General features: G+C 38.8%; 1 protein-coding gene across 1 annotated transcript in view; it reads left to right on the top strand.

The window, feature by feature from the left end:
• Positions 1–26,536, top strand: part of Tmem214 (Transmembrane protein 214) — a 430,961-nt gene that overhangs the window by 126,328 nt on the left and 278,097 nt on the right. The window contains exons 6-7 of the mRNA XM_067140553.2: positions 504–605; positions 24,576–24,687. Of these exons, the coding sequence (XP_066996654.1) occupies positions 504–605; positions 24,576–24,687 (214 nt within the window). The remainder of the gene's footprint in view (positions 1–503; positions 606–24,575; positions 24,688–26,536) is intronic.

Genomic DNA, 26,536 nt, shown 5'->3' with positions numbered 1-26,536 from the left:
TAATGGACCATTTATATTGGTATCAAGGGAATTAACCTCTCAAGATTAAAATCCTATAACCCTACTGGGAATTGAATGTAGGACCTGAGGCTCGAAGGTCAGGATGCTCACCAGTCAGGGATGAAGCCAGATATTAATTCAGATAAAGTAAACTTATACTGAGGAAAAATATAGTTTTAAAATATTTACTGATAGTATTTTAGTTCAAGTTACTCAGTAATTGATAAAAATATATTTTTTGGTTGCTCATTAAGAAACAAAAGCATGAATATATTAACAACGCAAGCTGACTTCACTATATTGTAGTCCGCTTGATAAACAAGTTGCCTCATTTGAGCACTTTCATCAGTTTTCTACCGTTGTTAATTCTTATTACATAATGATTCAAATATTTATTAAAGTATTTGGGCTTGTCATAAGTGGTGTGGTGGTGGTGTTTTTTTGAGGTGTTGACAAGACATTAGGTAGGAGAGTATATAGTTGTTGCTTTCTTGTGATTACAGAATCGCATCCTGGAAGTTGAACCAGATAAAGGTTTCTGCAATCTATTCCAATCTCTCTTGGAAAGATTAGAATTAGCAGCTCCTGGAGCCCTTCAGAAAGAAGTGAGTATTAAAATACCAGATTAATCACCCTGATATATGTTGGCAACTGTTTGTCCTTGGTTAGTTTCTTGGTGACTCTTTCATTTGCAGCCCAAAGCTCTTACACTTCCCAACATTGTGATAAACCTACATAATATAACATTCTTTAGTGTGGCAGAGGTGCATGAAAGATTTGTTGTTTTTCTTCACCACTTATCTCTCTATGGTTATTATTGTGAAGTGGAAACTTTCTACATTAGATTATTCACTTAGAACTTTCCAAGCCCTGTTGACTGTCCCATAAATTTATATTGAGTGTGTGCCCTTAATTGAGATGCAAAATTTTTGTGTTCAGATTATTGTTCTTAATGAACTTCTTCAAAACTTACATAATACAGAGTATCTTGTTGTCCTGTTCATCAGCGAAATACTGTGTTAAACAATATATTGAACATGTCATGCCATGGCTGCATGAAGAGGTCAGGGTCATGTTCCACGAATAAATTTTACAGCTTTTCACTTTGCACTTTTCAGTTCAAATTTTGTTCCACCACCACTTTTCGTATTTTGTCTCGCAAAGTGAAAAGTGAAGAGTTAAGAATATTTTCACTTTTCAAGCTTGTTATGTTCCTACATTGGTACAGAAATGCAAAGTGCTCTGGAGCACATTTATGAGGGCATCCATGGGTCCAGTGGAGCTCGTGCAAGGTACAGTGACGGCCGAGAAGTATTGTACACTGGTTGAAGATCACGTACATCCCTTCATGACGATCATGTTTCCCAACGACAGTGGCATTTTTCAACAAGATAATACGCCATGTCACAAGGCCAGGAGTATGATGGAGTGGTTCGAAGAACACAGTGGTGAGTTGCATTTGATGTGCTGACCCCCAACTTGCCAGATCTTAACCCGATCTAACACATCTGGGATGTGACTGACCGTGGCGTCAGAGCTCATCGCCCCCTCCCCGGAATTTACGGGAATTAGGTGACTTGTTTGTGCGTGTGTGGTGCCAACTCCCTCCAGCGACCTACCAAGGCCTCATTGTTTCCATGCTAAGATGGGTTGCCGCTGTTATCTGTGCCAAAGATTAGGTAGGTGGTCATAATGTTCTGCCTGATCAGTGTACGTTTCCTTTACTAACTACAAATCATTCAACTTATTAATTAATATTATCAGTGTACGTACCTATTCTGAATTACCTGAGGATTTCAAATCCGCATAGTTTTGCTCATAATCATTGTCCTTGTTGCTGCCATTGTAATTTTCCTCCAGGAGTATTTCTAATCCAGCTCTCTTCAGCTATCTTAATGTTGGATAGTCACAGCTGGCACTACAGGAACTGAAGGTTTTGATAGTTGCCTAACATAACTGCAGATGGCAGCACCAATCATGCCACTGTAATGTACAATATTGAGGAAGTGCGACACTGATAGGGGCAACATTATGGGTACATTTAGCACATTAATGGCATATTTTTTAATGTGCAGGTTAGGCCCCTATAGCATTGAGCCACTCATACGTAATTGGGATTTTATTTTGAGCCATTGCTACATTTTTTTTTTTTTTTTTTTTTTTTGGCAGGGGGGTGTGGGCACATCTTAACCTTTTAATGACTTAATCTTTTAATGACAATTGCTCATTTGAGAAACAGTGGGTTTTAAATGTTCAAAAGTGAAACTGATCTATTCTCTCTTTAAAATTGCTTTGTACTCGCAGAATGCTCAACATCACAAGATGATATAAGGACCATTCTAAACCTTGCTATGTCATCAGGAGATAAATCCAGATCTAGTTCCACACTTGATTCATCACTTACAATAGCACTAATTTTGCACATATCACTATGTCCTGGATTCTTGGCTGGGAGTGAACTTCACTTTTGCAGCTTCCCCAACATCTCCACTGGAGCAGTTCAGACGTTCATTCACTTCCCTTACAACAGCAAGGCTTTTGGGCAGAGTGATTTCTTGCTTTTGGGGAGCATTCAATGCTGATGTTATGCAATTCTCTGTTTTGTCACCAACAACTTAACTTTGCAGATTCAGTTGAAGCAGCACAGTCAGTTTAAAACACTTAATACATTCTAAGCAGCTTCATTGTTAACTGCATCGTATGCTACTGCCTCTAACCATGTTCCCCATCGAGTTACGATTGGTTTGGATGGCAGTGGCATTTCACCGTAGATGTCTCATAACCTGAATCCTCCTAGGAGCCTTCAAAAAAACTTTCTTCATTGAAGATATTAAAAGGTCCACTTTGGGTAGCTAGCTCGAATAAGTTCTGTACACCGATGTAGGGCATGGACTGAACAAGTAAAGTGAATCATCTTGGGATATATCACTTTAATGCTTCACCAGCTTTGACCATATATGGAGCTGCTTCACTCAGAAACTTCAACAAATTATCGTATCTACCATTCGGTCATAGAATTGCCTCGAATGTTAGTGGAACAGGTTTACGAGGCTCGCCATTCATTCAACTGATGACAGCGTTCTCAATCATTCTCCCAGTGTTATCTGTCGTCTCAAGTAATACCTATGTTGGAGTGACTTGCATAGAGTTCCTTATTTCTCCCAGTGTTCCTTTATAGAGCAATGGTGCATGGTTCTTCCTTAAATGTTGGCTGGTCTGGTATACTCCTCACCGTGTATTTTTCCGGGAACTCTTTGAAATACAGGTTGTTTAACTTGTAGAGTGGTATATCTGCATCGATAAGGGCTCGACAATGGTACTTACTAAATACACTTTGCACATCCATTTGCATATCTAATAGAATTATCTGCTTTTCCTTGCTTTTTAACTTATTGTTGGCCTTGCATTTTTCTGTCATAATGTGTTGTTGCAATAGAAATCACTGAGGCCTGGACACTTTTTTCTGGTAGGCATTACAAAAAATGACCAACCATTGATGATCCTTTGTTCAGAAAATCGCTTGTGTACAGTCTTAATTTTGTAGATGAGGACTTATGATCTGGTGGCATTTTAATTGTTTAATACACTGAATGAACAAATATATAAACCACACCAAAGATGCACTCAAAGCCCACATACAACTCTTGATGGTTCATGAAGTACTGAATAGAACAGGTCAGCCTAATTGGTACTAATGCTGTGCTAATTTGCCGGACCAGACCTGCTGTGGTCATGCATAAGAAATTACCGAGCTCAATAGCTGCAGTCGCTTAAGTGCGGCCAGTATCCAGTATTCGGGAGATAGTGGGTTCGAACCCCACTATCGGCAGCCCTGAAGTTGATTTTACATGGTTTCCCATTTTCACTCCAGGCAAATGCTGGGGCTGTACCTTAAGGCCACGGCCGCTTTCTTCCCACTGCTACCCCTTTCCTACCCCAATCGTCGCTCTAAGACCTATCTGTGTGGGTGCGACATAAAGCAACTTGTAAAAAAAAAAATGCATAAGGAATTCTATTGTTGCAGGGTTAGACTGACAGTCAAATGGGTCGGAGTCGGAGGATGTAGTCCCTATATCAATCAGCCATGATATCCTGCATGACTAGGAATGATGTATAGTGGCCTCACATAATACCACCCCAAAACATCAGAAAACCACCTCCTTGCTGCATGTGCTGGACATTGTGTCTTGAGATGTCTAGCCTGACCAGATTGCCTTGAAACTCATTGCCGACAATCATCACGAACTAGGCTTATGCAACACTTATCAGTGGAAAGGACTTCATGCTAATTCTGAAGAGACTGTTCAGCATGATGTTGGGCCCATCTGTACCAAGTCTCATGGTCTAGGTTTGATAGCTGTGCCTCACGATGGGCGTCGAGAGTGAAGTTGTGCTTTATGCAATCTGTTTCTCACAGTTTGAGTTGAAACATGGTGACCTGTGGGTGCCCATAGATCATTATTCAGCATGGTGCCCTTGCGTTCAGGGTTCTTCCGAGCTGAAATTTGAAGAAAATGGTCATAGACTGCGGTTGTAGTTGTTGAATGACCTGTGTGAGGGAAGTCCTTAACAGTGCCAGTCTCCCTGTTCTGCTTGCATGTTAAAACTAGTGAGCTGCAACAGAGTGAGTACAACTTATTGTACTCCGTCCACGAATGCACTGAGAAGGCGGATCATGATTATCGCGAGAGTTACCCCATGTTTCCGATGAATCACGAAGTAAAGTTATTAACGAGCGCTTGGGACATAACGGAGCAATCGGTGTTCGTTAAATGCTCTTCTCATACTAGTAGATAAACTGTGGCTAAATCCAGCAAACCGTAATTATTAAACGTCAATATGAATATTGATGATGGTACAGCACTGTCAACGTCAAGTAGAATCTGACACTGTTTCCGCTGTTGCAAGACAGTGTCAAAATGATGTGCTGAAAATAAAATTAAATCAGGATAAAAAGAAAAAAGAATTTAGTTTCAAACTCTACTTGGACAAAATTCAGACAGATAATGGGTAAAAATACTTCAAAATACACAGGATTTGTCCAGTGCTTCTCATGTACAACAATTAAAATTTTTAAGTAGACAGCTGGACTCTTGGTTCCTGCAAGACATGTGTGTTCAGTCATGTTCTAGTTCGTATAAAATTCATGTAATGCCTGAAATTGAAAGAAAATTTTCAAGATGCTTACATTGATGAAATTGCTATGGATGTAAGACCATTTAATATGTTCATTGGACCACAGTTTACAAGCTTAAAGCCATCGATTTTGGAGCAAAATATGGTAATGTCGATGCTGGTGACCTTTTATGTGATCCTAGAACAATATCACGCGTGTAAAGCCGGAGTTCGCATGATTAGGGAGGAAATGATGCCAGAAATATTACAAGTGGCAGGAAAAAAAAGTTCAGGCTGCTGCTTCTGATTTGCAGACTGAAAATTATCATGAAAACCAGGTCATTATATAAATAAGGACTGGGAGCTCGTTAAACTTTTCACTGGCGAGATTTGATGACCAGGCGAGCCCTTTGGGCCGTTTTTTTTTTTTTTTTTTAAGAAGCAGCACTTTTACAGATACATTATTACTGATATTATTAATAAAATGCATATCATCCTCTTAGGCCCGCAGCCCAATATGGCGTCGGGGGTGAAGTGAGATTATAGTTTACACCATATTTTTACGGCTGGATGCCCTTCCTGATGCAAACCTCAGTTGAGAAGATAAATATGAAATGAATGGTGGTGAATGAAACTGAGTAAGGAAGTGGAAGGAATCGGCTGTGGCTTATGAATAGGAACTGTCCCGCCATTTGCTTGGGAGTGCAAAAGGGAAACCACAAAAAAGCAAAAAAAGAAATTCTTAGCACAGCTGACGGTGCGGTTCAAACTTGCCTGCCGAATGCAGAGCTTGGCTCCATAGCCGTAATATGTTAATGCGCACGGCTAATCCGCTCGATGATACTGTTACTGAAATATAATGTAAAATTATTGATCCGAGAACTGGTATTATCATAATCATTTACATTTGTGGAAAAAAGTATTTATCTGAGGAAGGGGTGACAATTCCGCGTGAGATTCATCATTACTACTTTGTCTCACAATTGCTTGTAGTTCAATATCGCCACTTAGATATTCTCCATCTTCATTATCAAAATATAGCTATCCAGAATCACTATTTATTAGGAAACAAGGGATGAATGTATACTTCAAGACGCCATGATGGCTACACATTAGCAGGAAAGATGTTCCACTCCAAAGAAGCTGAAATAACACCAGATCACTTTCAAAACATGCAAAACGGGGTGGTATATCTGCTGTAGAGAACTACTTTGAGCATTTCCATGGAATCTCAAAGCATGACACTGTATCACGTTCATTTGCGAGATCGGTGAAGTACACACTGCACGAAAATGTATATATACTGGTTTGGAAGACGAGGCACGGCGTTCAGTAACGTATATATACGGGTTTGGCAGTGAATGGGTTAACAGAGTACTATTTACAACTTAATTTTCCGAAGCACCTGAAACAACGCAAAACATTAACACAGTCCTCTTTAATATGCTGAAAGAGCTATGAATTTGTCCTGCAGTTGCTAAAAATATATTATTTGAGACAATGGAGCAAATATTAAATGTGGCCTTGAGATAGTTCCATTTGAAGACTGTACTGTGCTGCACACTGCCTCAATATAATCTTGAAGCCTACATTTACCTTAAAGCTATTTTATTTGGGCATGTATAGTTAAGAGGGAACTGAAGTTCTCCATAAAATTTCCTTAGTGGTGGCATCTGACAATATTTTAGACAAAACACTTGGAAATAAACTCAAGGGCCCTGTATCTGATACATCAGGAAGATTTATTTCAGCATTTCCCATGCTGGAAGCAGTGAACATAAATTTCAATCAGGTAAGTAAATTTAGAGCAGACTGTCCATTAATTAAAAATCATACCTTTCAGTAGTAAAAACGTATGTGCATATTTGATCATTTTTTTTTTTTTTTTTTTTTTTGACTTGTGAAGTATTAGAGCATTACCAGGCTCTAAATTAAAGACTTGACCTTGAAAAGCTGAGGGGAATGTTGGCTTTTATGAAACCAATAGAGGTAGCAGCAAAACCTTTTGGAGACATTTTAGTTAATAAAAATTTTTCTTGGCTTCAAAATAATTTTAATTGTAGTGAAGATGATTCACAGTTGGTCAAGTTACAAAAAACAAAGGTGCAAAAAGAGCTGGCAGCAGTGATATCTTTGAAGCACATTCTTAAATGCAAAGAAACTGTTTCCTTGTTTAAACACTATGGTGTAATAGAAACACTCGACACGCCTCTGAAACAGGCCATTCAAACGCACTGGAATTCTAAACTAATCGTGCTACAATCATTTTTATGACATTTTGAAAAGGTGTAACAACATACTGTCAAATCATTATCATCAGTATTATCATTGTTGGTTATTTATTTACTGGTGAATTACATTTTGAAGGAGCACAACAGAGATCATCTTACATCTTCAAGTGTTGAGCAAAGCCAAATTGCATCACTGATTTATTTCTTGTTAGTTTTCAAAGAGGCAACAGAGAAACTAGGTATGAGAGTCCCACATTTCAATACTACTTTCTTAGTTAATGCAGGCTAAGAAAACACTGCCTGCCAAAGGGCATTGATGATGATGGAATGTGTAATCAGCAACAGCGTGCATATAATTTGTTAGAACAATTATTTGTACCCAATAAAATGCACAAAATTGCAACATTCCTCTGGCCAAAGTTCAGAAATCTTCACAGATGTTTATAAATTTTTGATATTATTTATCATGACTCATTTTTGCCCTTGTTTCATTTGGTGCTTAATAAAGTGAGAGCCGTGTGCGAAAAAGTAGACTCAGGTATCATCCCCTCCAAAGAAAAGATGACTCTGGAAAGGATGAAATTCAAACTTACATTCATGGAGTTCAAGGTGACACTTGATTTATGTGGCTGGTGGTGTCAGCACGAATGACTATTTCGTAAACTAGGACATGTAGCCCAAAAAGTTTTTGGTATTCCTGCAACAAGTACTCAAAGTGAGAGAGTATTTAGCACAGTGGGATGTGTCATTTCAGCAAGACGTTCAAATATTTCTCTGGAAAATTACAGCAACATATTATTTTTGCACAGTTACTTACATGGGAGAACAGAAAATTCAGAAACGTAGGGAGCGTACGGCAATGTATCTTGGATAGGTAACTGCAAGGATTAAATTCTTCAGTTGTAAAATAAAGCACCGGGTGAGTTGGCTGTGCGGTTAGGGGTGTGCAGTTGTGAGCTTGCATCCGGGAGATAGTGGGTTTGAACTCCACTGTCGGCAGCCCTGAAGATGGTTTTCCATTGTTTCCCATTTTCATACCAGGCAAATGCGGGGGCTGTACCTTAATTAAGGCCATGGCTGCTTCCTTCCCACTTCTAGGCCTTTCCTATCCCAGCGTTGCCATAAGACCTATCTGTGTAGGTGCATCGTGAAGCAAAAAAAAATTAAAAAAATAATAATAAAGCAAGTTATTTTTTAAATAAAAATTAGTAACAAACTACATGTTTAACGGTTTTTCTGTCTGCAGGATTATTTATTATAAATATTGTATTCTTTAAGAGTCACTGTTATATACCACATTTAAGTAATTTAATACACCTCCCTCCCCTCCCCTCCCCCATGGGTATGGATCTATGATTGCGGGAAGATGTACAAGTGTACCATTAGACATCTTTTCCATGAGTATTCAATTATCACTGTAGGTTTCTTCCCTTCACATAAGCTACTTACTACTTCCACTCTTACATTCATTTATTTCAAAACTAACCCGTAACTGAGGAGGAAGAAATTATCTCTCTTTCCACTTCTGAAAGAATATTATTGACATAGTTGCAAAGAATATTTTGTAGGAAGTGGTTTAAAATTAAAAAATAGAACTTTTTTCATAATCCTCCTCCTTTCCCCTTATCCAGCTCCTGTCGAGTCTGGGCATTTTTGGCAGTTTCCACCTTCTTCTCTCCTTTCACCATTCCTCTTCCATCTATTTGTCCCAGTCCAGGCTACTGCTACTTCTTGCACTCCTCTTTATTGAATCCATTCACCTTGTTCTAAGGTCTCCTTCTAGGTCTCTTTTCCCTTCACCTTCATCTCCGTCATCTGTTTTGGAACTCTTTCCTCCTCCATCCTTTTTATATGTTCAAACTATCTTAGTTTATGTCTATTAATTTTGTAATTTAGGTTATTGCCGGGCTGAGTGGCTCAGACGGTTGAGGACCTGGCCTTCTGACCCCCAACTTGGCAGGTTCGAACCTGACTCAGTCCAGTGGTATTTCAAGGTGCTCAAATACATCAGATCATGTTGGTAGATTTACTGGTATGTAAAAGAACTCCTGCAGGACTAAATTCCAGTACCTTGGCATCTCTAAAAACCGTAAAAGTAGTTAGTGGGACGTAAAGTCAATAAATAACATTATTTCATGTAGGTTTTCCATTCTGACCCCCTTTCTCACATCTTTGTTTCTCAGTCTGTCCTTCTTATGATACTTATCAGGTATTTCATTTTACTGGCTTGAATTCTACTTTTTTTTTTGCAAGGTGCATTACATCATACCGGCACAGATAGGTCTTATCGCGATGATGGGATAGGAAAGGTCTAGGAGTGGGAAGGAAGTGGCCATGGCCTTAATTAAGGTACAGCCCCAGCATTTGCCTGGTGTGAATATTGGAAACCACGGAAAACACTCTTTGGGGCTGCCGACAGTGGGGTTCGAACCCACTATTTCCCAATTGAATCCTACTCTCCTCTCTACTTGTCATTGTCCAATCTCAGCTGCATAGGTAATATGGGTGCATTTACATTTTGTGCATTATACACTTCCTTGGTACTTCCTTATTCCAGATAAGGTTTTGTACACTCTAGTAGAAAACATTGCCCTGTTGCACCTTCTTCCTAATCTCCATGTTCAGCCTTGTGTTCTGCATTAATTCACTTCATAGGTATTTGAAACTGTCAGCAATTTCAAGGATTTGACCACCAATTTTCACAATGCCCTTCCTTTGTCTTTCTCTTCTTGATGTCACCATGGTCTTGCTTTTCTCTGCACTGATTTTCAGTTGTTTTGTTCAGTGCATCAAGTTGTTCTTGTACTTCTTCTCTGTTTGTTCCCCAGACCACAAATTTATCTGTAGATAGTAATAACTTCATCTCCCTATTCCCATATGCTTTCTTTGTCTAATTTACGATTTTGTCCATAACCATTAGAAAAAATGAAGGCGATGGCACACTTCCCTGTCTTAGTCCAGTTTCATTTCTAAACCATTCTGTCTTTCCAAACAGTGTCTGTATGCTGCTGGCACAGCTTTTCTATATTGCTTGCACCATTTCTACAGTTCGTGTACCCAGCCTTTTTTTGACCATGGTTTCCTCACACGAGTGTGATTTCTTTATAATTATCACCAGGGCCTGGATTCCGGTGACATGTTATCTTTTAAATGATTCACCACAGACATTGCTAACTTATATACAAATTCTGTTCATAGCCCCCATATTACAGAAATGCATATTTATTAAGTCATTTTTTTGTCATTTTCCTAAATGTTTTATTTTTGTCATTTTCTCGCTTTTTGTGTCATTATGTCATTTTATGGAATTAATTTGAATATTTTATATGTTTTGAGTCATTTTTTCACATTCTTAATGGTTTATGATGCATATTTTGGGTATGGTACTGGATATTAACGGAACTGAAAGTGAGGATGAATACAAAGACAAGAGCATCTTCACAACTTTGTTGAACCCTTACTTTTTGGAATATCCACATTCCAGGAGACATACCTGCGCTTACAGCTAATCCAGAAGTGATGTTGAAATCAAGGGGGTAGGAGGATAGACAGCAGTAGGCCCATAATGCCATTCTGGTTAAATACCTCCGTGGAATCATACGTGTGCTAAGTGGATTTGTGTTATCGGCCACGATTGTTTTTCGAGTATACTTAAAATGCCGAAGTTAAAGCCATCTAGGGTTGTTCATTTCAAACAAATAATTTTGGTAACAGCTGTTTGCATAGGCTTTAAAAAAATACTGTATATATAAAAGAGGAATTGAGTTTGTTAATTGTTAAGTGCAAAAAATTGACGTATTTTTTTCTGATTCCAAAGCAAACTTTATATGTGGGTCTATACTATTGAGACTATCGAGAGTTTGCAGTATATGCAGAATTACGAAGTGTATTTAATTTAGCACAAAGAGTTTTGTGAAGGGAACTATTTTAGTAACTTTGTGTGTGAATTTTAATTTGTGTTTGAATTTTAATTTGAATTCATCTTAAAATTACAATAATTATAGCAAATCTGATGGCTTATGGTTTTAATAATTTGGTTCAACAGACCTGCAAGTCTTCGACTTGTTGAGAAAGGAAGGACAAACATACGAGGTGGCTAATATCAAACATGCACCACATGTATCAAAATTCAGTTAAGGATTGATCCTTATAGCATTTTTAATGCTCTCTCTGAATTAGTGGTCCGTGTCTTTCATAAACAAATATTTGTACGTAGTTTTTAACATAGAAATATGCAGTTTCTTTCATAATCGGACACCTCCAAACGTAGTTTATATCAAAAACGGACATGACCGTTTCAGCCAATCATATTGCTACATGTGACATCAAACTGTCAAGGCGTCGGAACCTCTTTTTTTTTCATTTTTAATTATTTATTTATTTAATTATTAGATACAGCCTATGGAGGGTCATTTTTCACATAATAATAATAATAATAATAATAATAATAATAATAATAAGTTTAAATACGTATAAAAGATAACAAAGGTATAAACAACAATATTAAGTAACTACAATAAATTAACAATTTTAACAGTAACAATGTAACAACAATGACAACGGTAACTGGCAAGTGTCGGTTACTGAAATTTGGAAGAAGAAAGGTCGAGGGTTGGAGGGATGGAAGAAAGTGAAAACCTGGGGAGGACTTAGAGAAATCTTCTAATTTTTTGTTTGAAGGATGCGAAAGGTGTGAATATGTCAATATCGGGTAGTGAGTTACCAAGAGTAGGGAGATGGTGGAAGATAGAGCGTTGTTGTAAAGTTAGGCGCGGATGGGACACATGATGAGTGCGCCGGTTGCGTGTAGGGCGGGGAGGAACGTGTATTGGGAAGTACGCCGGAAGAGTATTACAGTTGGTGTAACCATTGATTATTTTGTGAAGGTAACATAGATCAGAGAACTGTAAACGGCTTCTCAGGTCAAGTATACCCAGATAGTTTATAATGTCAGATTTAGTTTTGTTCTTAAAAACAGGATTGCGAGTCTTAACAATGAAAGTGATAAAGTTAAAAATACTATTTAGTTGAGTTATGTTTGTGATAGCAAATGAGGACCAAATAGGGGAACAAAAGTCAATAATGGGGAGAACATACGAGACAAAGTATAATTTTAAGGCGTTTATATCATTAATTTCAGTAAACCTGTATAGAATGCCTAGAGTACGCATAGCACGGGATTTTATAGAGTGAATGTGAGCAGAGAAGGTTAGTTTACAGTCTATTATAACACCTAGGTCTCTTTCCTGAGAAGCCGATTGCAATGTATTTCCCTGGATGGTATATGCAGTGTTCATTCTTTGCTTTAGCAATGAAAAGGAGATTGTATTGCACTTCTTAACATTGGGAGAAAGATTCCATTTCTTAAACCAGTCACCACACGAATTGAGAACAGTCTGTAATTCATCACAGTCATCAGGCGTAGACACTTCTCTTAGGATTTTCAGGTCGTCAGCGTACAAGAGGAGGGAACACTGACTATTTTGGGTCCAAAGAATTATGTCATCGATATAGAGAACAAAGAATAGGGGTCCCAGGATACTGTTCTGAGATACACCTGATAACACAGGTAACCATGATGAGGCAGATTCAGGGAGTACCACTCTTTGTTTTCTGCCGGAGAGGAAACTTGTTATCAAAGACAAGACGGGGCCATGGATATTAAATCTGGTGGCGAGCTTATGAAGAAGTAGTGCATGATCCACTGAGTCGAATGCCTTGGCCAGATCTATATAGATTACATCTGAGATTTATTTTCCATTGCTGTATTGATGTGGTGATTGAGAACAGTGAGGTTAGTGAGGCATGATTTTCCAGGAGTGAATCCGTGTTGCTCTTCAGAGAGGTACGACTGTGTGAAAGAGGAGTCGGCGGTGGATTATTCTTTCAAGGATAGAGGTTAGTATTGGAATGATAGATATTGGGCGGTACGATGAGATATCATGTTTGTTGCCAGATTTGAAAATAGGTGTGATATCAGCTTGTTTCCAGCTGTTGGGGAATGTACCAGTAGCCATACACAGGTTTAAAATTGTAGATAACGGTGCACAGAAAGATGCAAAAGTATTTTTGAGGAATATAGGGCTAATATCATTGGGCCCGGTGGAGCGGTTTGTGGGAGACTACTGAGAATATTTTGAACTTCGTTAGGGGTCGTTGATATTTGCGACAGAGAGTAACTGCGAACACTATTGATCTGTGGTAGTTCTGTGAGAGGTGCAGGAGGGGTAAAGGTGGAGTGAAAGTACTCATTGAATTTTTGAGACCTTAATTCAGTTGGGACATCATCACTATGTATTTCAAGATTCGGTGGTATCCGGGGTGACTTTCTACGTGATGAAATGAGGGTCCAGAATTTTTTAGGGTTGTTTTTAAGGTTTCCAGTTATAGAAGTGATGTGCCGGTTGTAGTCATTTTCAAGATGCGATTTTGAAATTTTCGTGAGGTGTTTAAAAGTATTATACGTGTGTAAATTGGGGATGGACTTCCAGAGTGACCGCGCACAGATTTTGTTCTTCGGTAGCAATTTAGTTTCGGCACTCAGCCAGGGGGGGATATTTGTGTGTTCTGGGTTTGGAGAAAGGTACACATACTGTTTTAATGGTAGTAAATATTAAATCCTCAAACAGGGAAACTGCATTGTTGACGTCACGCTCAGCTGGTAACCAGCACCACAGGAGGGATGACAAGTCCTGGTTGAAGACTAGCCAGTCCACTTTACTCCACAGAGGAAATGTTTGCCTCGCAGCGGGTGGGAAGTCTTTATGTTGATAAGCGGGTAGGCTGAGGGTAGCTTTGATTGAGTCGTCAGCGCTAAGAATCTTTCTGCCAACAGATACACTAACACTAGTTACTGTAGAGAAGAAGAGGTCCAATGTTGCCAGATTTCTGGTGGGTTTTAAGCAGAACTGATGTAGATGAAGACCGTTTATGAAATTAGACAAAATAAATGAGTCCACAGGATCGGTTACTGTTCCATTGGTGGTAGATTGCCAGGATATGTGCGAATTGAAATCGATTAGCACAATTTCGTTGGATTTATTCAGAGCCAAAACCGTTGAATTAAAGCAATTTTCTAACGCTGTGATATCACCGGAGGGTGGGCGGTAGAAGCAACCAACTAACAAGTTTTTAGTTCTGGGGATCGTAATTTCAACCCAGGTTATCTTACATTCAGTTTCTAGGTCGGGCCTGTGACGGGCTTTAAGTTTATTACTTACTGTAATCATTACACCACCCCCACGTTTACCAGTACCTCTGTTTTTATGGAACACTGAAAAGTTAGACGTGAATGGAAGTTCACTGTCCGACACAAAATCAGGTAACAAAGTTTCCGTGAAACATAAGATATCAAACTTGCTAAATTCAGGTTCACTGAGTACACAGTCAGTTTGTTTTTCAGGCTCTGGGTATTCTGATAATAAACATTAGGCGGTCCTGGATTTAAATGAATGTCGCCGGAAAGAAGTAGTAATATAACGAACACAGCACGTGAGGAAGCATGGCAACGTTTGTCCTTTCACTGGAAGAGACAGGAGCATTGCGAAGCACAGGGAGATCAGAGACGGACAAAGCAGAGAAAATATAATGCCGTTCAGCGAAGCACCATTGCAGTACTGATTCACACGACACTTCACTTGCTTCAGGGATGGTTGTAGATATGAAAGCACAGTACAACACACTTCTAAACACAAGAAAGACTAAGAAAAGGAAGTAATATGTCGGAGGTACCAAAACACGCCCGTTCCCAGTTACCGCCATCTTAAGTGATCAGTCGGCTTATTATTCCAGACAACTCTACTGTTAAATCTGTCTGTTGTAATAGGCACATCTCAAAGCAAACTGCGCCCTGACAATGTGTCTGTTTATATGTGGCTGGACTGAGCTCGATAGCTGCAGTCGCTTCAGTGCGACCAGTATCCAGTATTCGGGAGATAGTAGGTTCGAACCCCACTGTCGGCAGCCCTGAATATGGTTTTCCGTGGTTTCCCATTTTCACACCGGGCTGTACCTTAATTAAGGCCACAGCTGCTTCCTTCCCACTCCTAGCCCTTCCCTGTCCCATCATCGCCATAAGACCTATCTGCGTCGGTGCGACGTAAAGCAAGTAGCAAAAAAAATGTGTGTGTGTATATATATATATATATACGTGGCTGGAGAATGAGGGAAAGAAATCATCAGACGAAATAGCATCAGCGGTTGTTAATGAGTTATGATCTAATGATTTACAAGGCTTCACTTCAGTTGAGTTGATTGCTGATAGCTGCGCCGGCGAAAATAAAAACATTATGTTGGCGATGTGTGCAAAGTGGCTTACAACGTATGCACCATCCTCTGTTGACAAATTAAAACTGGTATTTCCAGTTACTGGACACTCACATTTGCCTCCAGATAGGATTTTTGGACTCATTGAGAAAGACCTTAAAAATATGACGACCATAGTAAGTCCTGATGAATATCTTGAGGTGTTCAAAATGTACAGCACAGTGAAAGTGATTAGACAAACCTTGAAACCACTGAATTGGAAAGAACAAGCACAGATTTATCTGAAATCTGCTAGTCAACTTCATTTCAAGATTTCACAGTGTAAAAGAATTGTACTCAGGAGCACGAAAAGAGGCAATGTTGTAGTTAAAGGTGAGGTAGGCTACTATTTGGACTTTTTTTTCAAGTTGCTTTACGTCGCACCGACTCTGTTAGGTCTTATAGCGATGACGGGACAGGAAAGGACTAGGAGTGGGGAGGAAGCGGTCGTGGCCTTAATTAAGGTACAGCCCCAGCATTTGCCTGATGTGAAAATGGGAAACCATGGAAAACCATCTTCAGGGCTGCTGACAGTGGGGTTCGAACCCACTATCTCCCAAATACTGGATACTGTCCGCACTTAAGCAACGGCAGCTATCGAGCTCGGTATTTGGAAACAGGCATTGAGCGTAAGATCACGAAAGCGTGACAGGTAAGTCTAATGTTAGTGAAGCCTTTACCTACTGATATTGGCATGAATGTAAACCTACTGAAACTTAAAGATGTTGACAAATTACCACGAAAGCACTTTGGAAAAGATTGGAAATTAATGCCTCTTTTAAGTGGTATGCCGAAGTCATCAATAAGAACATTTGTAGCGAAAATGAACAAGCTGTTAATGATTATTTATGAATGTGATTGTTTTGAAGAACCTTGTGATGAACCAGAGGTTATTTGCCCAGAAATACAGTGAAGCAAGAACTGAAATATATGTTAAAAATGTTAACTAAGTATAAGAATAGCCTTATTTCTTTCATATTTTAATTATATTTCTTATAAAATGGAAGTTTACTTCTGTGTCATCCTGCAACTTTTTTTCCAAATATTGGGATAGTTCGTTTCAAAAGTGGACAGTTATATGGATGTTTGTATCAAAAATGGACAAAAGCTAATCTCGGTTTCAGAAATGGACATCGTCATATTTGTAGGTGTTTTACATTGACTTAGATTGAAATTTCTAAGTGTCGACCATGATTTTCTTGTTCATAGGGCTGGAAATATGACACACACAAATTTTCACACATGTAACGGGGGTTTAACATAGAGAAACAAAAATGTGTCTCTACTGAAAAATTAACAAAGTGGCTTTTGTCCATGTTTGATACTAGGCACCTCAATTATATTCATTTTAATTGTAATATTATAAGATTTTAATTTGTGTTAATATTAATATTTATATGATTGCCAGTTTTCCAATGCCTCTGTTCAGCTGATGACGATGCAGTATTGCATCAAAACTAGTTCTGAATAAACATAATATGTTGTAATTACATCTACACAATGAATTGTATAGTATTGAATAAGGTGGACCCTAAAACTTCTAAAAAGCTTTGTAATCTCAGTTCAATATGGATAACAATGAAGTTTATTATTTTAAATGCATTTAAATTTGTTTTTGAAGTAAATGTCTTTTGTCAAGATGAATAGTGTATTGAGTAGAACTTGAATATAACCAGGCGAGTTGGCCGTGCGGTTAGGGGTGCGCAGCTGTGAGCTTGCATCCGGGAGACAGTGGGTTCGAACCCCACTGTCGGCAGCCCTGAAGATGGTTTTCTGTGGTTTCCCATTTTCACACCACGCAAATGCTGGGGCTGTACCTTAATTAAGGCCACGGCCGCTTCCTTCCCACTCCTAGGCCTTTCTTATCCCATCGTCGCCATAAGACCTATCTGTGTCGGTGCGACGTAAAGCAACTTGCAAAAAAATAAACTTGCATATAGTATTTGTACACAAAATTGTCCTAGACTGTTAACAGTTCAATCAAATTATTTAAATAATAATTCTGATAGAAGTAGTTTTTTCTTCTGTATCCATGAGATGGCATTAACAAAAGTACGTGGAAAGCGCTAGTGGTTGAATGAAAGAAAACTGCGGTTAATAATCTGGGAAGCGACAAGATGCTTTGCAAAGAATAAAAACAAATATGATATTATAACATCCATATTGATGCTATAGCACCTAATAATACTGAGGATATAATTAATTAATTGAATGAATGAATAAATACGGAAGTATAATTATATATTTTACGCTCAGATGCTACTGTTACCGTGTACTGCATGGGTCCGGAGTTGGGAAGTAATTAAGTAAAAGTAATTGAATTACTTGTAATGATTACTTTTTTTAGTAATTTTTACTTGTAATTATTACTTTTCACAAAATGTCATTTTTACTCATAATTTACTTCTTGAAATAAAATTGTAATTGTTACACTTTCGTAATTATTTCATTCCAGTAATCTGTATATATCGCATTGAGAGTTTAGCAATTTTTGAACCCCAGCACTACCAAAGCGTGCCACCAAGTGTATAATTCTAGGATACGAGGACGGTTTGAAAAGTTCTCGGAATCACCGCTAGATATCAGTGCTAGAGCAACGAGGTTCCCGCGCAATAATAGCACATCCTTTGTGAGTGAACACGTGGTGCGTCAGTGCTCTAGCTGCAGGAGTGTGGTAGTGATGACTCTTTGTTGTTGTTCCCGCGTAGTGATTTGTGACGATGGAAAAAACTGAGATTCGAGCAGTGATTAAATACTTTGTAAAGAAAGGTATGAAAGCAAAGGAAATTCATGCCAACTTTCAGACACACTGGGGGACTCTGCTCCTTCATTTTCAACTGTTGCCAAGTGGACCAGCGAGTTTAAATTTGGTCGGGAGAGCTTGGATGATGATCGTAGTGGACGGCCAAAAAGTGTAACGACCCCAGAATTTATCGCAAAAGTGCATAAAATGGTCACGGAGGATCGTCGACTGAAAGTGCGGGAGATTGCTGAAGCTGTAGGGATGTCTTCTGAACGGGTATATTATATTTTAACCGAAGAATTGGGTATGAAAATTATCCGCAAGATGGGTGCCGCGACTCTTGACATTGGACAATAAACGCACCAGATTGGAAATGTCCGAACAAAGTCTGGCCCGTTTTCAGTGCAGCCAACAAGATTTTTTGCACCGGTTTGTGACTACAGATGAAACTTGGGTCCACTACTATACCCCAGAGCTAAAACAGCAGTCAAAGCAATGGAAACATGCTGATTCACCACCACCAAAGAAAGCAAAGGCAGTGCGTTCGGCCAGAAAGGTCATGGCCTCAGTTTTCTGGGAAGCAAAAGGCATTCTTCTGATAGATTATCTTTCTACTGGCCAAACAATTATGGGGCAATACTATGCAAACCTCCTAGGCCAACTACAGGAAAAGATACGCGAAACAAGGCCTGGTTTGGCAAGGAAAAAGGTCATCTTTCATCAGGACAGCACTCCGCCGCACACAAGTGTTATTGCCATGGCAAAACTTCATGAACTGGGGTACGAATTGTTGTCACATGCACCTTATTCACCTGATTTTGCACCATCAGACTTTCATCTATTCCCCAAGCTGAAAATTTTCCTCGGTGGACGGAGATTTTCTACAAGGGAAGAACTGACAGCCGAATTGGAGAGGTATTTTGCAGGCCTGGAGGAATCTCATTTTCGAGATGGGATCAAGGCATTGGAACAACGCTGGACCAAGTGCATTAGTCTACAGGGAGACTATGTTGAAAAATAAAAGCAGTTCCACCGAGGTAAGATACTTAATTCTAGTACATTCCGAGAACTTTTCAAACACCACCTACGTACATTTTGCACTCGTTCATTTACTGGCAGGTTGCCGTGGTTACATGTTGAGATTTAGATAATTGTGTACTAGGTGGCCAGGATGGTGGTGGTGATTATTATTGTTTAACTAGGAAGTACAACTGGGCAACCACTCTCTATTAACACTAATAAGAAGGAAAATGCAGGAAGTCCGACACTTCAAAAAAAGTGAAGGTATTGGCCAAAAAAAGAAGAGAGCGCCACGAAGGGTGTGATGAAAATAAGACTCCCTAGGCCTTGAAAACCTAATACCATTGGGGTTAAGGAAGAACAATAATTGACTGAGGACACTGACAAAAGTGGAAACATTGCTTGACTCGCCTAGCAGAACCGTGATCGCCAATCGATGCTCCCAAGTTCTGAGTCTTAGGTCTCCCTTTCAGTTGCCTCTAACAAGAGGCAGGGGATACCGTAGATGTTATTCTACCATGCCCACAGACAGGGGTAACGTGGTCAAGAATGGAGCTGGAATAAACATGTGACGGTGAAGGGGTTAAGACATTTCCATTCCCCTATTTGAATATATATTTTGAATTAGTGTCATAAAAATAATGCAAACCCAAATGTGACATGCAAATTTTGCTTGGAAGCAATAATTTTGAAATTAGTCCCACCTTGTGATGATAGCCACTTAATGTCTATGCTGAATAACACAAAATGGGATAATGTATTTTTCCTTGCAAACATTGGTATCAGTCCATCCCCATGTGAAAAAATGTGATTGATTTCCTAAAGACTTTCATTCTGTGAGGTAATTGTAATTTTACAGATTACTTTTTGAAAAAGTAATTGATAATTGTAATTGAGTGCATTTTTTCTCAGGTAACTGTAATTGAGACCAGTTACTTTTATTTTGTTCTTTTCCCATCACTGCATAGGTCACATCACTGTTTCAGAGAAGACTGTTTTTGTGGTACAGCGACGTATTATAGAGTTTGAAAGCTAACGTTATCTTTGACTAGGGAGCGAACAGCCGGGCGATACCAAGTGAGCAAAGGCCAAATCTGAATGCGAGCAATTACACATGAAGAGAATTTGGGAAAACCAATCTCCAATATCTTGATGCATTGCTCCCTTGCAGCACTCTTGTTCAAACCACATCGCTTATTATGGCCCATGCATCGAGGAACTGCCCGTGTTGACCATTTTTCTTGACATAATGTGACTATGCGTACACGTTCACACCTTGACATTGCACATTGTGCCATCCTAGATACTCACTACATTGCTTAGAACACACACCTAATGCTACCACATGATTGCTACTTCAGTTGAAATACTGTCTCCCATTTGAGCATGGCGTTCTGCCTGTGGGTTGGGGTCCGTGCAGTTATATGTTTGCAAATATCCTAAGAGTTGTCCTTCAAGTCTGCATAGGACAGGCCAAGATAGAAAACAGTTAAATGACACTCTGAGTTGTTGCCAAAAAATTTTTGATGTGTGTATCTTGGAGCTTGAAAGGCGGTGCAGTGGCTATGATATGAGAATTAGCATTTCCAACTCTAAATTGATGCCAGTTGGGAGAAAACCTAAGAGAGTTGAATGAAAGGTAGGAAATACAAAACCAGAACAGATGGATCATTTCAAGTATAGAAGTATACGAAACAAAATTTCAAGACTCAAGAAAGCGAATGTGGTGAGCTTGCAGTTGGGATCAATGGTATTTTGTAAGAAAAAAAGTCAGTTCCTGGATGAAATTATTTTTACATTGGTTTATTTTCAGGCCAACTTTGCTGTACTGGAGTGAAAGCTAGGTGGAATCCAGTTACCTTATACATACATTGTATGTAATAGTCATGAAAGTAGCAAGAATGATTGCAGATACAAACAGGTGGGAATAATGGTAGGAGGATGATCAAATTGAGAAGTTAAAAGCTAACTTAGGGATGAAGCTGTACATATAAACTGCTTCGGTGGTGGTGTTGTGAGGCAAGTGTTGGAGGGTAGGTCATCTAGGAGGAATGGACTTGCTGTAAACTTGCATTCGGGAGATAGTGGGTTTGAACCCCACTGTCAGCAGTCCTGAAGATGGTTTTCCGTGGTTTCCCATTTTTACACAAGGAAAATGCTGGGGCTGTAGCTTAAGTCCACAGCCGCTTCTTTCCCACTCCTAGCCCTTTCCTATCCCATTGTTGCCATAAGATCTATCTGTTTCGTTGAGACATAAAGCAAATTGTAAAAATCTATATATTGTAGAGGAACAGCTTCTTGTCGATTGTCTGCAAATGTGAATTGAAGATATGGGAGGATGAGCATGAGAGAACCATAGAGGCCAGATCTGGGTAGGTTGATTTGTTGATGGCTGGTAGTATATTTCTCCCATTGTGGTCTCCTTCCCTCTTAAAAAACTTCTTCAGCTATGTCACCACCCTAATTTAGGTGTGCTGATTTCAAATATGTAAACCGTTTTTGCCTATCACATACAGTTTTTTTGCTATTTGAAATCCAAATTTGACATATTGTAATTTCAATAAAAAAACTCCGTAATATAGAATATATATATATTTTTTTGCTATTTGCTTTACGTCACACCGACACAGATAGGTCTTATGGCGATGATGGGATAGGAAAGTCCTAGGAAGTGGAAGGAAGCAGCAGTGGCGTTAATTAAGGTACAGCTCCGGCATTTGCCTGGTGTAAAAATGGGAAACCACGAAAAACCATCTTCAGGGCTCTCGACAGTGGGGCTCGAACCCACTATCTCCCGATTACTGGATACTGGCCGCACTTAAGCGACTGCAGCTATCGAGCTCAGTACATATTTAATTTTAATGGGACATGATCAAATTACAACAAATATACAAAAAAGTAACATGTTCATTGCTAGAATGTATGAATCTCGCTACAAGAACACTATTGTTTGCTGCACTTTGATGTGAATGAACTCCGTGTTGATTTGCGTTTGTGTTCCTCAGTCGTGTTATCTCGTACTGGACACCAACAGTAATCTGACATCATGGAGACGTCCCATCGCCCCTGATACCTTCGTTCCATTTCTTTTAGATCCTGATGGAACCGCTCGCCGTGTTCCTTGCTGAATGCTCCTAAATTTGCAGGAAAATAATCCAGATGACTGTGCAGGAAATTTAATTTTAAGCTCGTGTAGCAACCCAATTTTTGGAAGTTGTACAGCATGGTTTCCACAATCTGTTAGTAGTTGACATCTTTAACATTACTCAGGAATTTGCTACAAACTTCCTTGAATGATTCCCATGCTTGAAGCTGTGTTTCGTTTATCATCGTACTGAATGTTGGATTCTTCATAAGCTTGCGAATTTGGGGGCCATCAAAAACGCCTTCCTTAATTTTGGCATCCGACAGTCCTTGAAATTTCTGGCAGAGGTACCGAAAGCAGGGACTGCCTCTATCCAAACTCTTCATGTACTGCTTCATAATTCCCAATTTATTATGTAAAGGGGGCAATAACACACTTTGAGGATCAATTAATAGATGATTTACAATGTTTTTTTCTCCAGACACAAACTGTTTCCTTTTGGGCCACTCGGACACTAACCAGTGATGATCCCTGTCCCGAGTCTCCCACTCGCATAGAAAACAGGGGAACTTTTTATTTGCTCCTTGCTTCCCTGATATGATACTGCGCACTTTTAAATCACAGCACAGTAACCATCTGTGTTCATTGTAGTTCAGTTTCTGCAACACCATAGATAAATTGTGATAGTTTTCAGGAAGAGATGTTGAATGGGCAACTGGCACTGAAGCAAGTTTATTTCCATTGTGCAGAAGAACACCTTTGAGAGTTCTTTTACTGGTATCAATAAATAGATGCCAGTCCTTTGCTTGTTAAATAGTTCCAAAACAACGAATCAAGCCAGGGATATCACAGCAAAATACAAGTTTGTCTTTGTGAGCAAAAAAACTGCCAGAATTCTTCCTCCTGATTTCTGTAACAATATGAATTTGTCCCAGAAAGTAAAACATTTCTCTCTTTTAATCTTGATCCTAAAAGTTCACCCTTTTCCTTAGTGAGGCCTAGGTTATGCACAAAATCATTTAAGTCACACTGATTATAAAGATGTGGAGTTTTATCATATCAACATCCGGTACAAAGGTTATCATCATCATCATCATCATCATCATCACCACCACCACTTGAAGATGATGAAGACACACTCTCTGGTAATTGTATTGGTAGTTTTGGGACAGGAATATTGGGTCCATGTGGTACGGGGGTTATGGCAGATGGAAGGCAGGGATACACAACGTGCTTTTTGTTTTTCGTATTGAACCCTGACACTTTACATACACAAAAATATTTGTCAAAATGATTTCTTTGTTCCCGCCAAGCCATTGGGATTCCGAATGGGATTGACGGCAACAATATGGGGTTCAAAATTCTTGTCCTGATCACCTAACTTTATATTAAAATATGCCAAGTACAGGCTTTTTATAAATGGTGGAATATTTTGCTTCTGGCCTTTAATTGTATACTGGCCACATATATAACAGAAAGAGTTAGGATTGTTCACACATTTTCAGCTCCGAACATCACTGAACTTGCCATTTTAACACAAACTAACTCGCTTATTCACTCAGTCGACTTAAAGTGCACGTTGTAACTTGTAGTAGACAAAGGCGTGACACCCATTCTCAGATTCTCCTCTCAGACTACAGAGAAACATGATCTTGGTGTTTTCACCTTGTCTGACATTGCGCATGTGCGAACTGCAACTGTTCTAATTGTTCTTCCGGTGTTCCTGTATGATTACCTACTCCCCTCAATATTTTCTCTCAGACATGTCCATTCCTGCATTCCATACAACCAATCCAAACCTAATTTACAACAACAAAGCTCCATTAACATAAACATGAGATGGACTTGTGACAAATCTGTACGTGATCCAAAACAACTGGTATTATTTTTAACATAAGGACACTAAACGTAATGTATATCACATACAATTACTTTTACCAGAAAATCTTCGCAGGCCGGTGTAATCAGAAAGCAGATAGTTATTTTATTTTGTTAGAATATACTCCTTCCTAATATCAAGTATGTTCTTTCCCTGGTATCAAGTTAAAAGTGACCCTGCCTTTTCATTTTGTTTCAGCTCTTAACTTGTTTGATGACATGCCTGAATAAAGATCCACGAAGTTACAGCATTTGGAGGCAATTATATATGAAGAATCTTCCTCAGTCTGCCCTATTGTTAGGACACCTAGGTAAGTTGGGCTACTACTATACCTACAATGCATAGCAAATGTGTAATTAATTTTTCTTAGTAGCAAATTGTTATAGTGGGGAAATCAAAAGATTTATCAGGTATATTTGAGTACACTTGTGATCGAGTAACCTTGCTGTGCAGTTCGGGCCACATAGCTGTGAACTTGCATCCAGGATACTGTAGGTTTGAATCCAAACTTCAGTAGCCCTAAAGGTCTAAAGGAATAGACTGCTCCTATTTTAAGTATGTTAATATTAAATCTTAATAATTATATTTTAATTATAAATCAGGTGCCTGATTTAACCTTGAGAAGGTACTATGACTTCAATGAAAGGCAATGAAAGGCAAAACATGTCTCACATTTCATAAGGTAATAAGGATCAAATCCTAATTGTATAAGACTATAATGTATTGAATAGGTGGTTAAACAATAAATTAACATCCTACAAACATGTTATTGTCCAAAATGTGCCTATAGCTAGGACCATTCATGATACCCTCTACATGCACAAACCACCTTTAGGGAAGCAGCTCTCTGTTTTACAGAAGGAACCTGGTAGCACAGATTGAATCCTTCACCTGTAGGGTGACTAATGTATCAAATTCCACCTGAAGATATCAAATTAAACTTACCTTCATCACTCTATCTTAGACTGGTAATGAAATGGTCAGCTGAGATGTTCTTTTGCAAAAGCAAGTGCCTTCCTTCTGTTAGATGAATTAATGAAAGGCTTCTTGCATGGTTGGTGAGCACTCAAATACTCGTTTTTCAGTTGACGTTTTACAGTGGAAACCTGGATATTCACTCCATAGTTTTGCCTCACATCAGCAGTATCTGTTGAGCTGACATCCAAAGATCTGCTACAGCTTGTCTCCTTATAATCTTATCTAATATTATAGTGTTTTTCTACAAGTATAGTAATCATCAATACGGAACCATAATGATATTTATCACTTACAATAATATGTTACCATATGCTAGACGACACGTCACGTCAGTGGCCTTTTCAGCATGATCCTAAACATCATTCTACTTGTGTACAAGAGTATCCTCAGCAGAAAGAAATTGATGTGTTATAATGACCAAGTAAAAGTCAGGATTTGAACATGATATAACATGTGTGGAACCTACTTGACAAACGTATTAGAAGAAGGGTATGCACTAACAGATAAGATTTATTGAACACTTTGCGATGTGAATGAGACAATATTCCTAAGGATAATATACCACGCCTTATTCAGTCCACGCCTGTGAGATGTGCAGCCATGGTAGATGCAAAGGGCTATGGTATGAAATATTAGATGTTGTAGGGGAAAAAATGTACTTGTTTGTTGGTTTTGCTGAACAACTTAACTGTAAAAACACTTTTGAGTTTTTATGTATGTAATGTATTATTTAATGTTCAACAGACTATCGTGGAGCTTCTCGTTTGTTGGCAGTGTAAGCTACATCCTATGCTTTTTATAGTGTACCTAACAGAAGTCCAAACAATACTCAGACTAAAACCTTGTATAAAAATGGCTTTGTGAAAACACTTTTGAGCACTACTGTAATTAAAATGAGTATACATATGCATACAAGAAGTTTAAGAAAAGGAAGAAATGTTTCTGCTGTTTTTGCTTCTGGTAGGTAGCCCTCTAAATCAAGTTGCACTATGGTATTCTAAATAAGACATCCAGTCATAGATTAATAGTCAGCAAATGATACGCTTCAGTGTTCAATGAAATTCTGAATAGGAAAGAGCAATAAAGTTTTCTGAAAATTTGGTTTGGTGTTGGATACATTTTTAGCGTTATAGGTACATTTCATTAAAGGATCCCTTCTTGAATTGGAATACTTCAACAAA

Source organism: Anabrus simplex, chromosome 2, assembly GCF_040414725.1.
Source record: "Anabrus simplex isolate iqAnaSimp1 chromosome 2, ASM4041472v1, whole genome shotgun sequence".
In the NCBI taxonomy this organism is placed as follows: Eukaryota; Metazoa; Arthropoda; class Insecta; order Orthoptera; family Tettigoniidae; genus Anabrus; species Anabrus simplex.
This window is presented reverse-complemented; position numbering and strand designations above follow the sequence as displayed.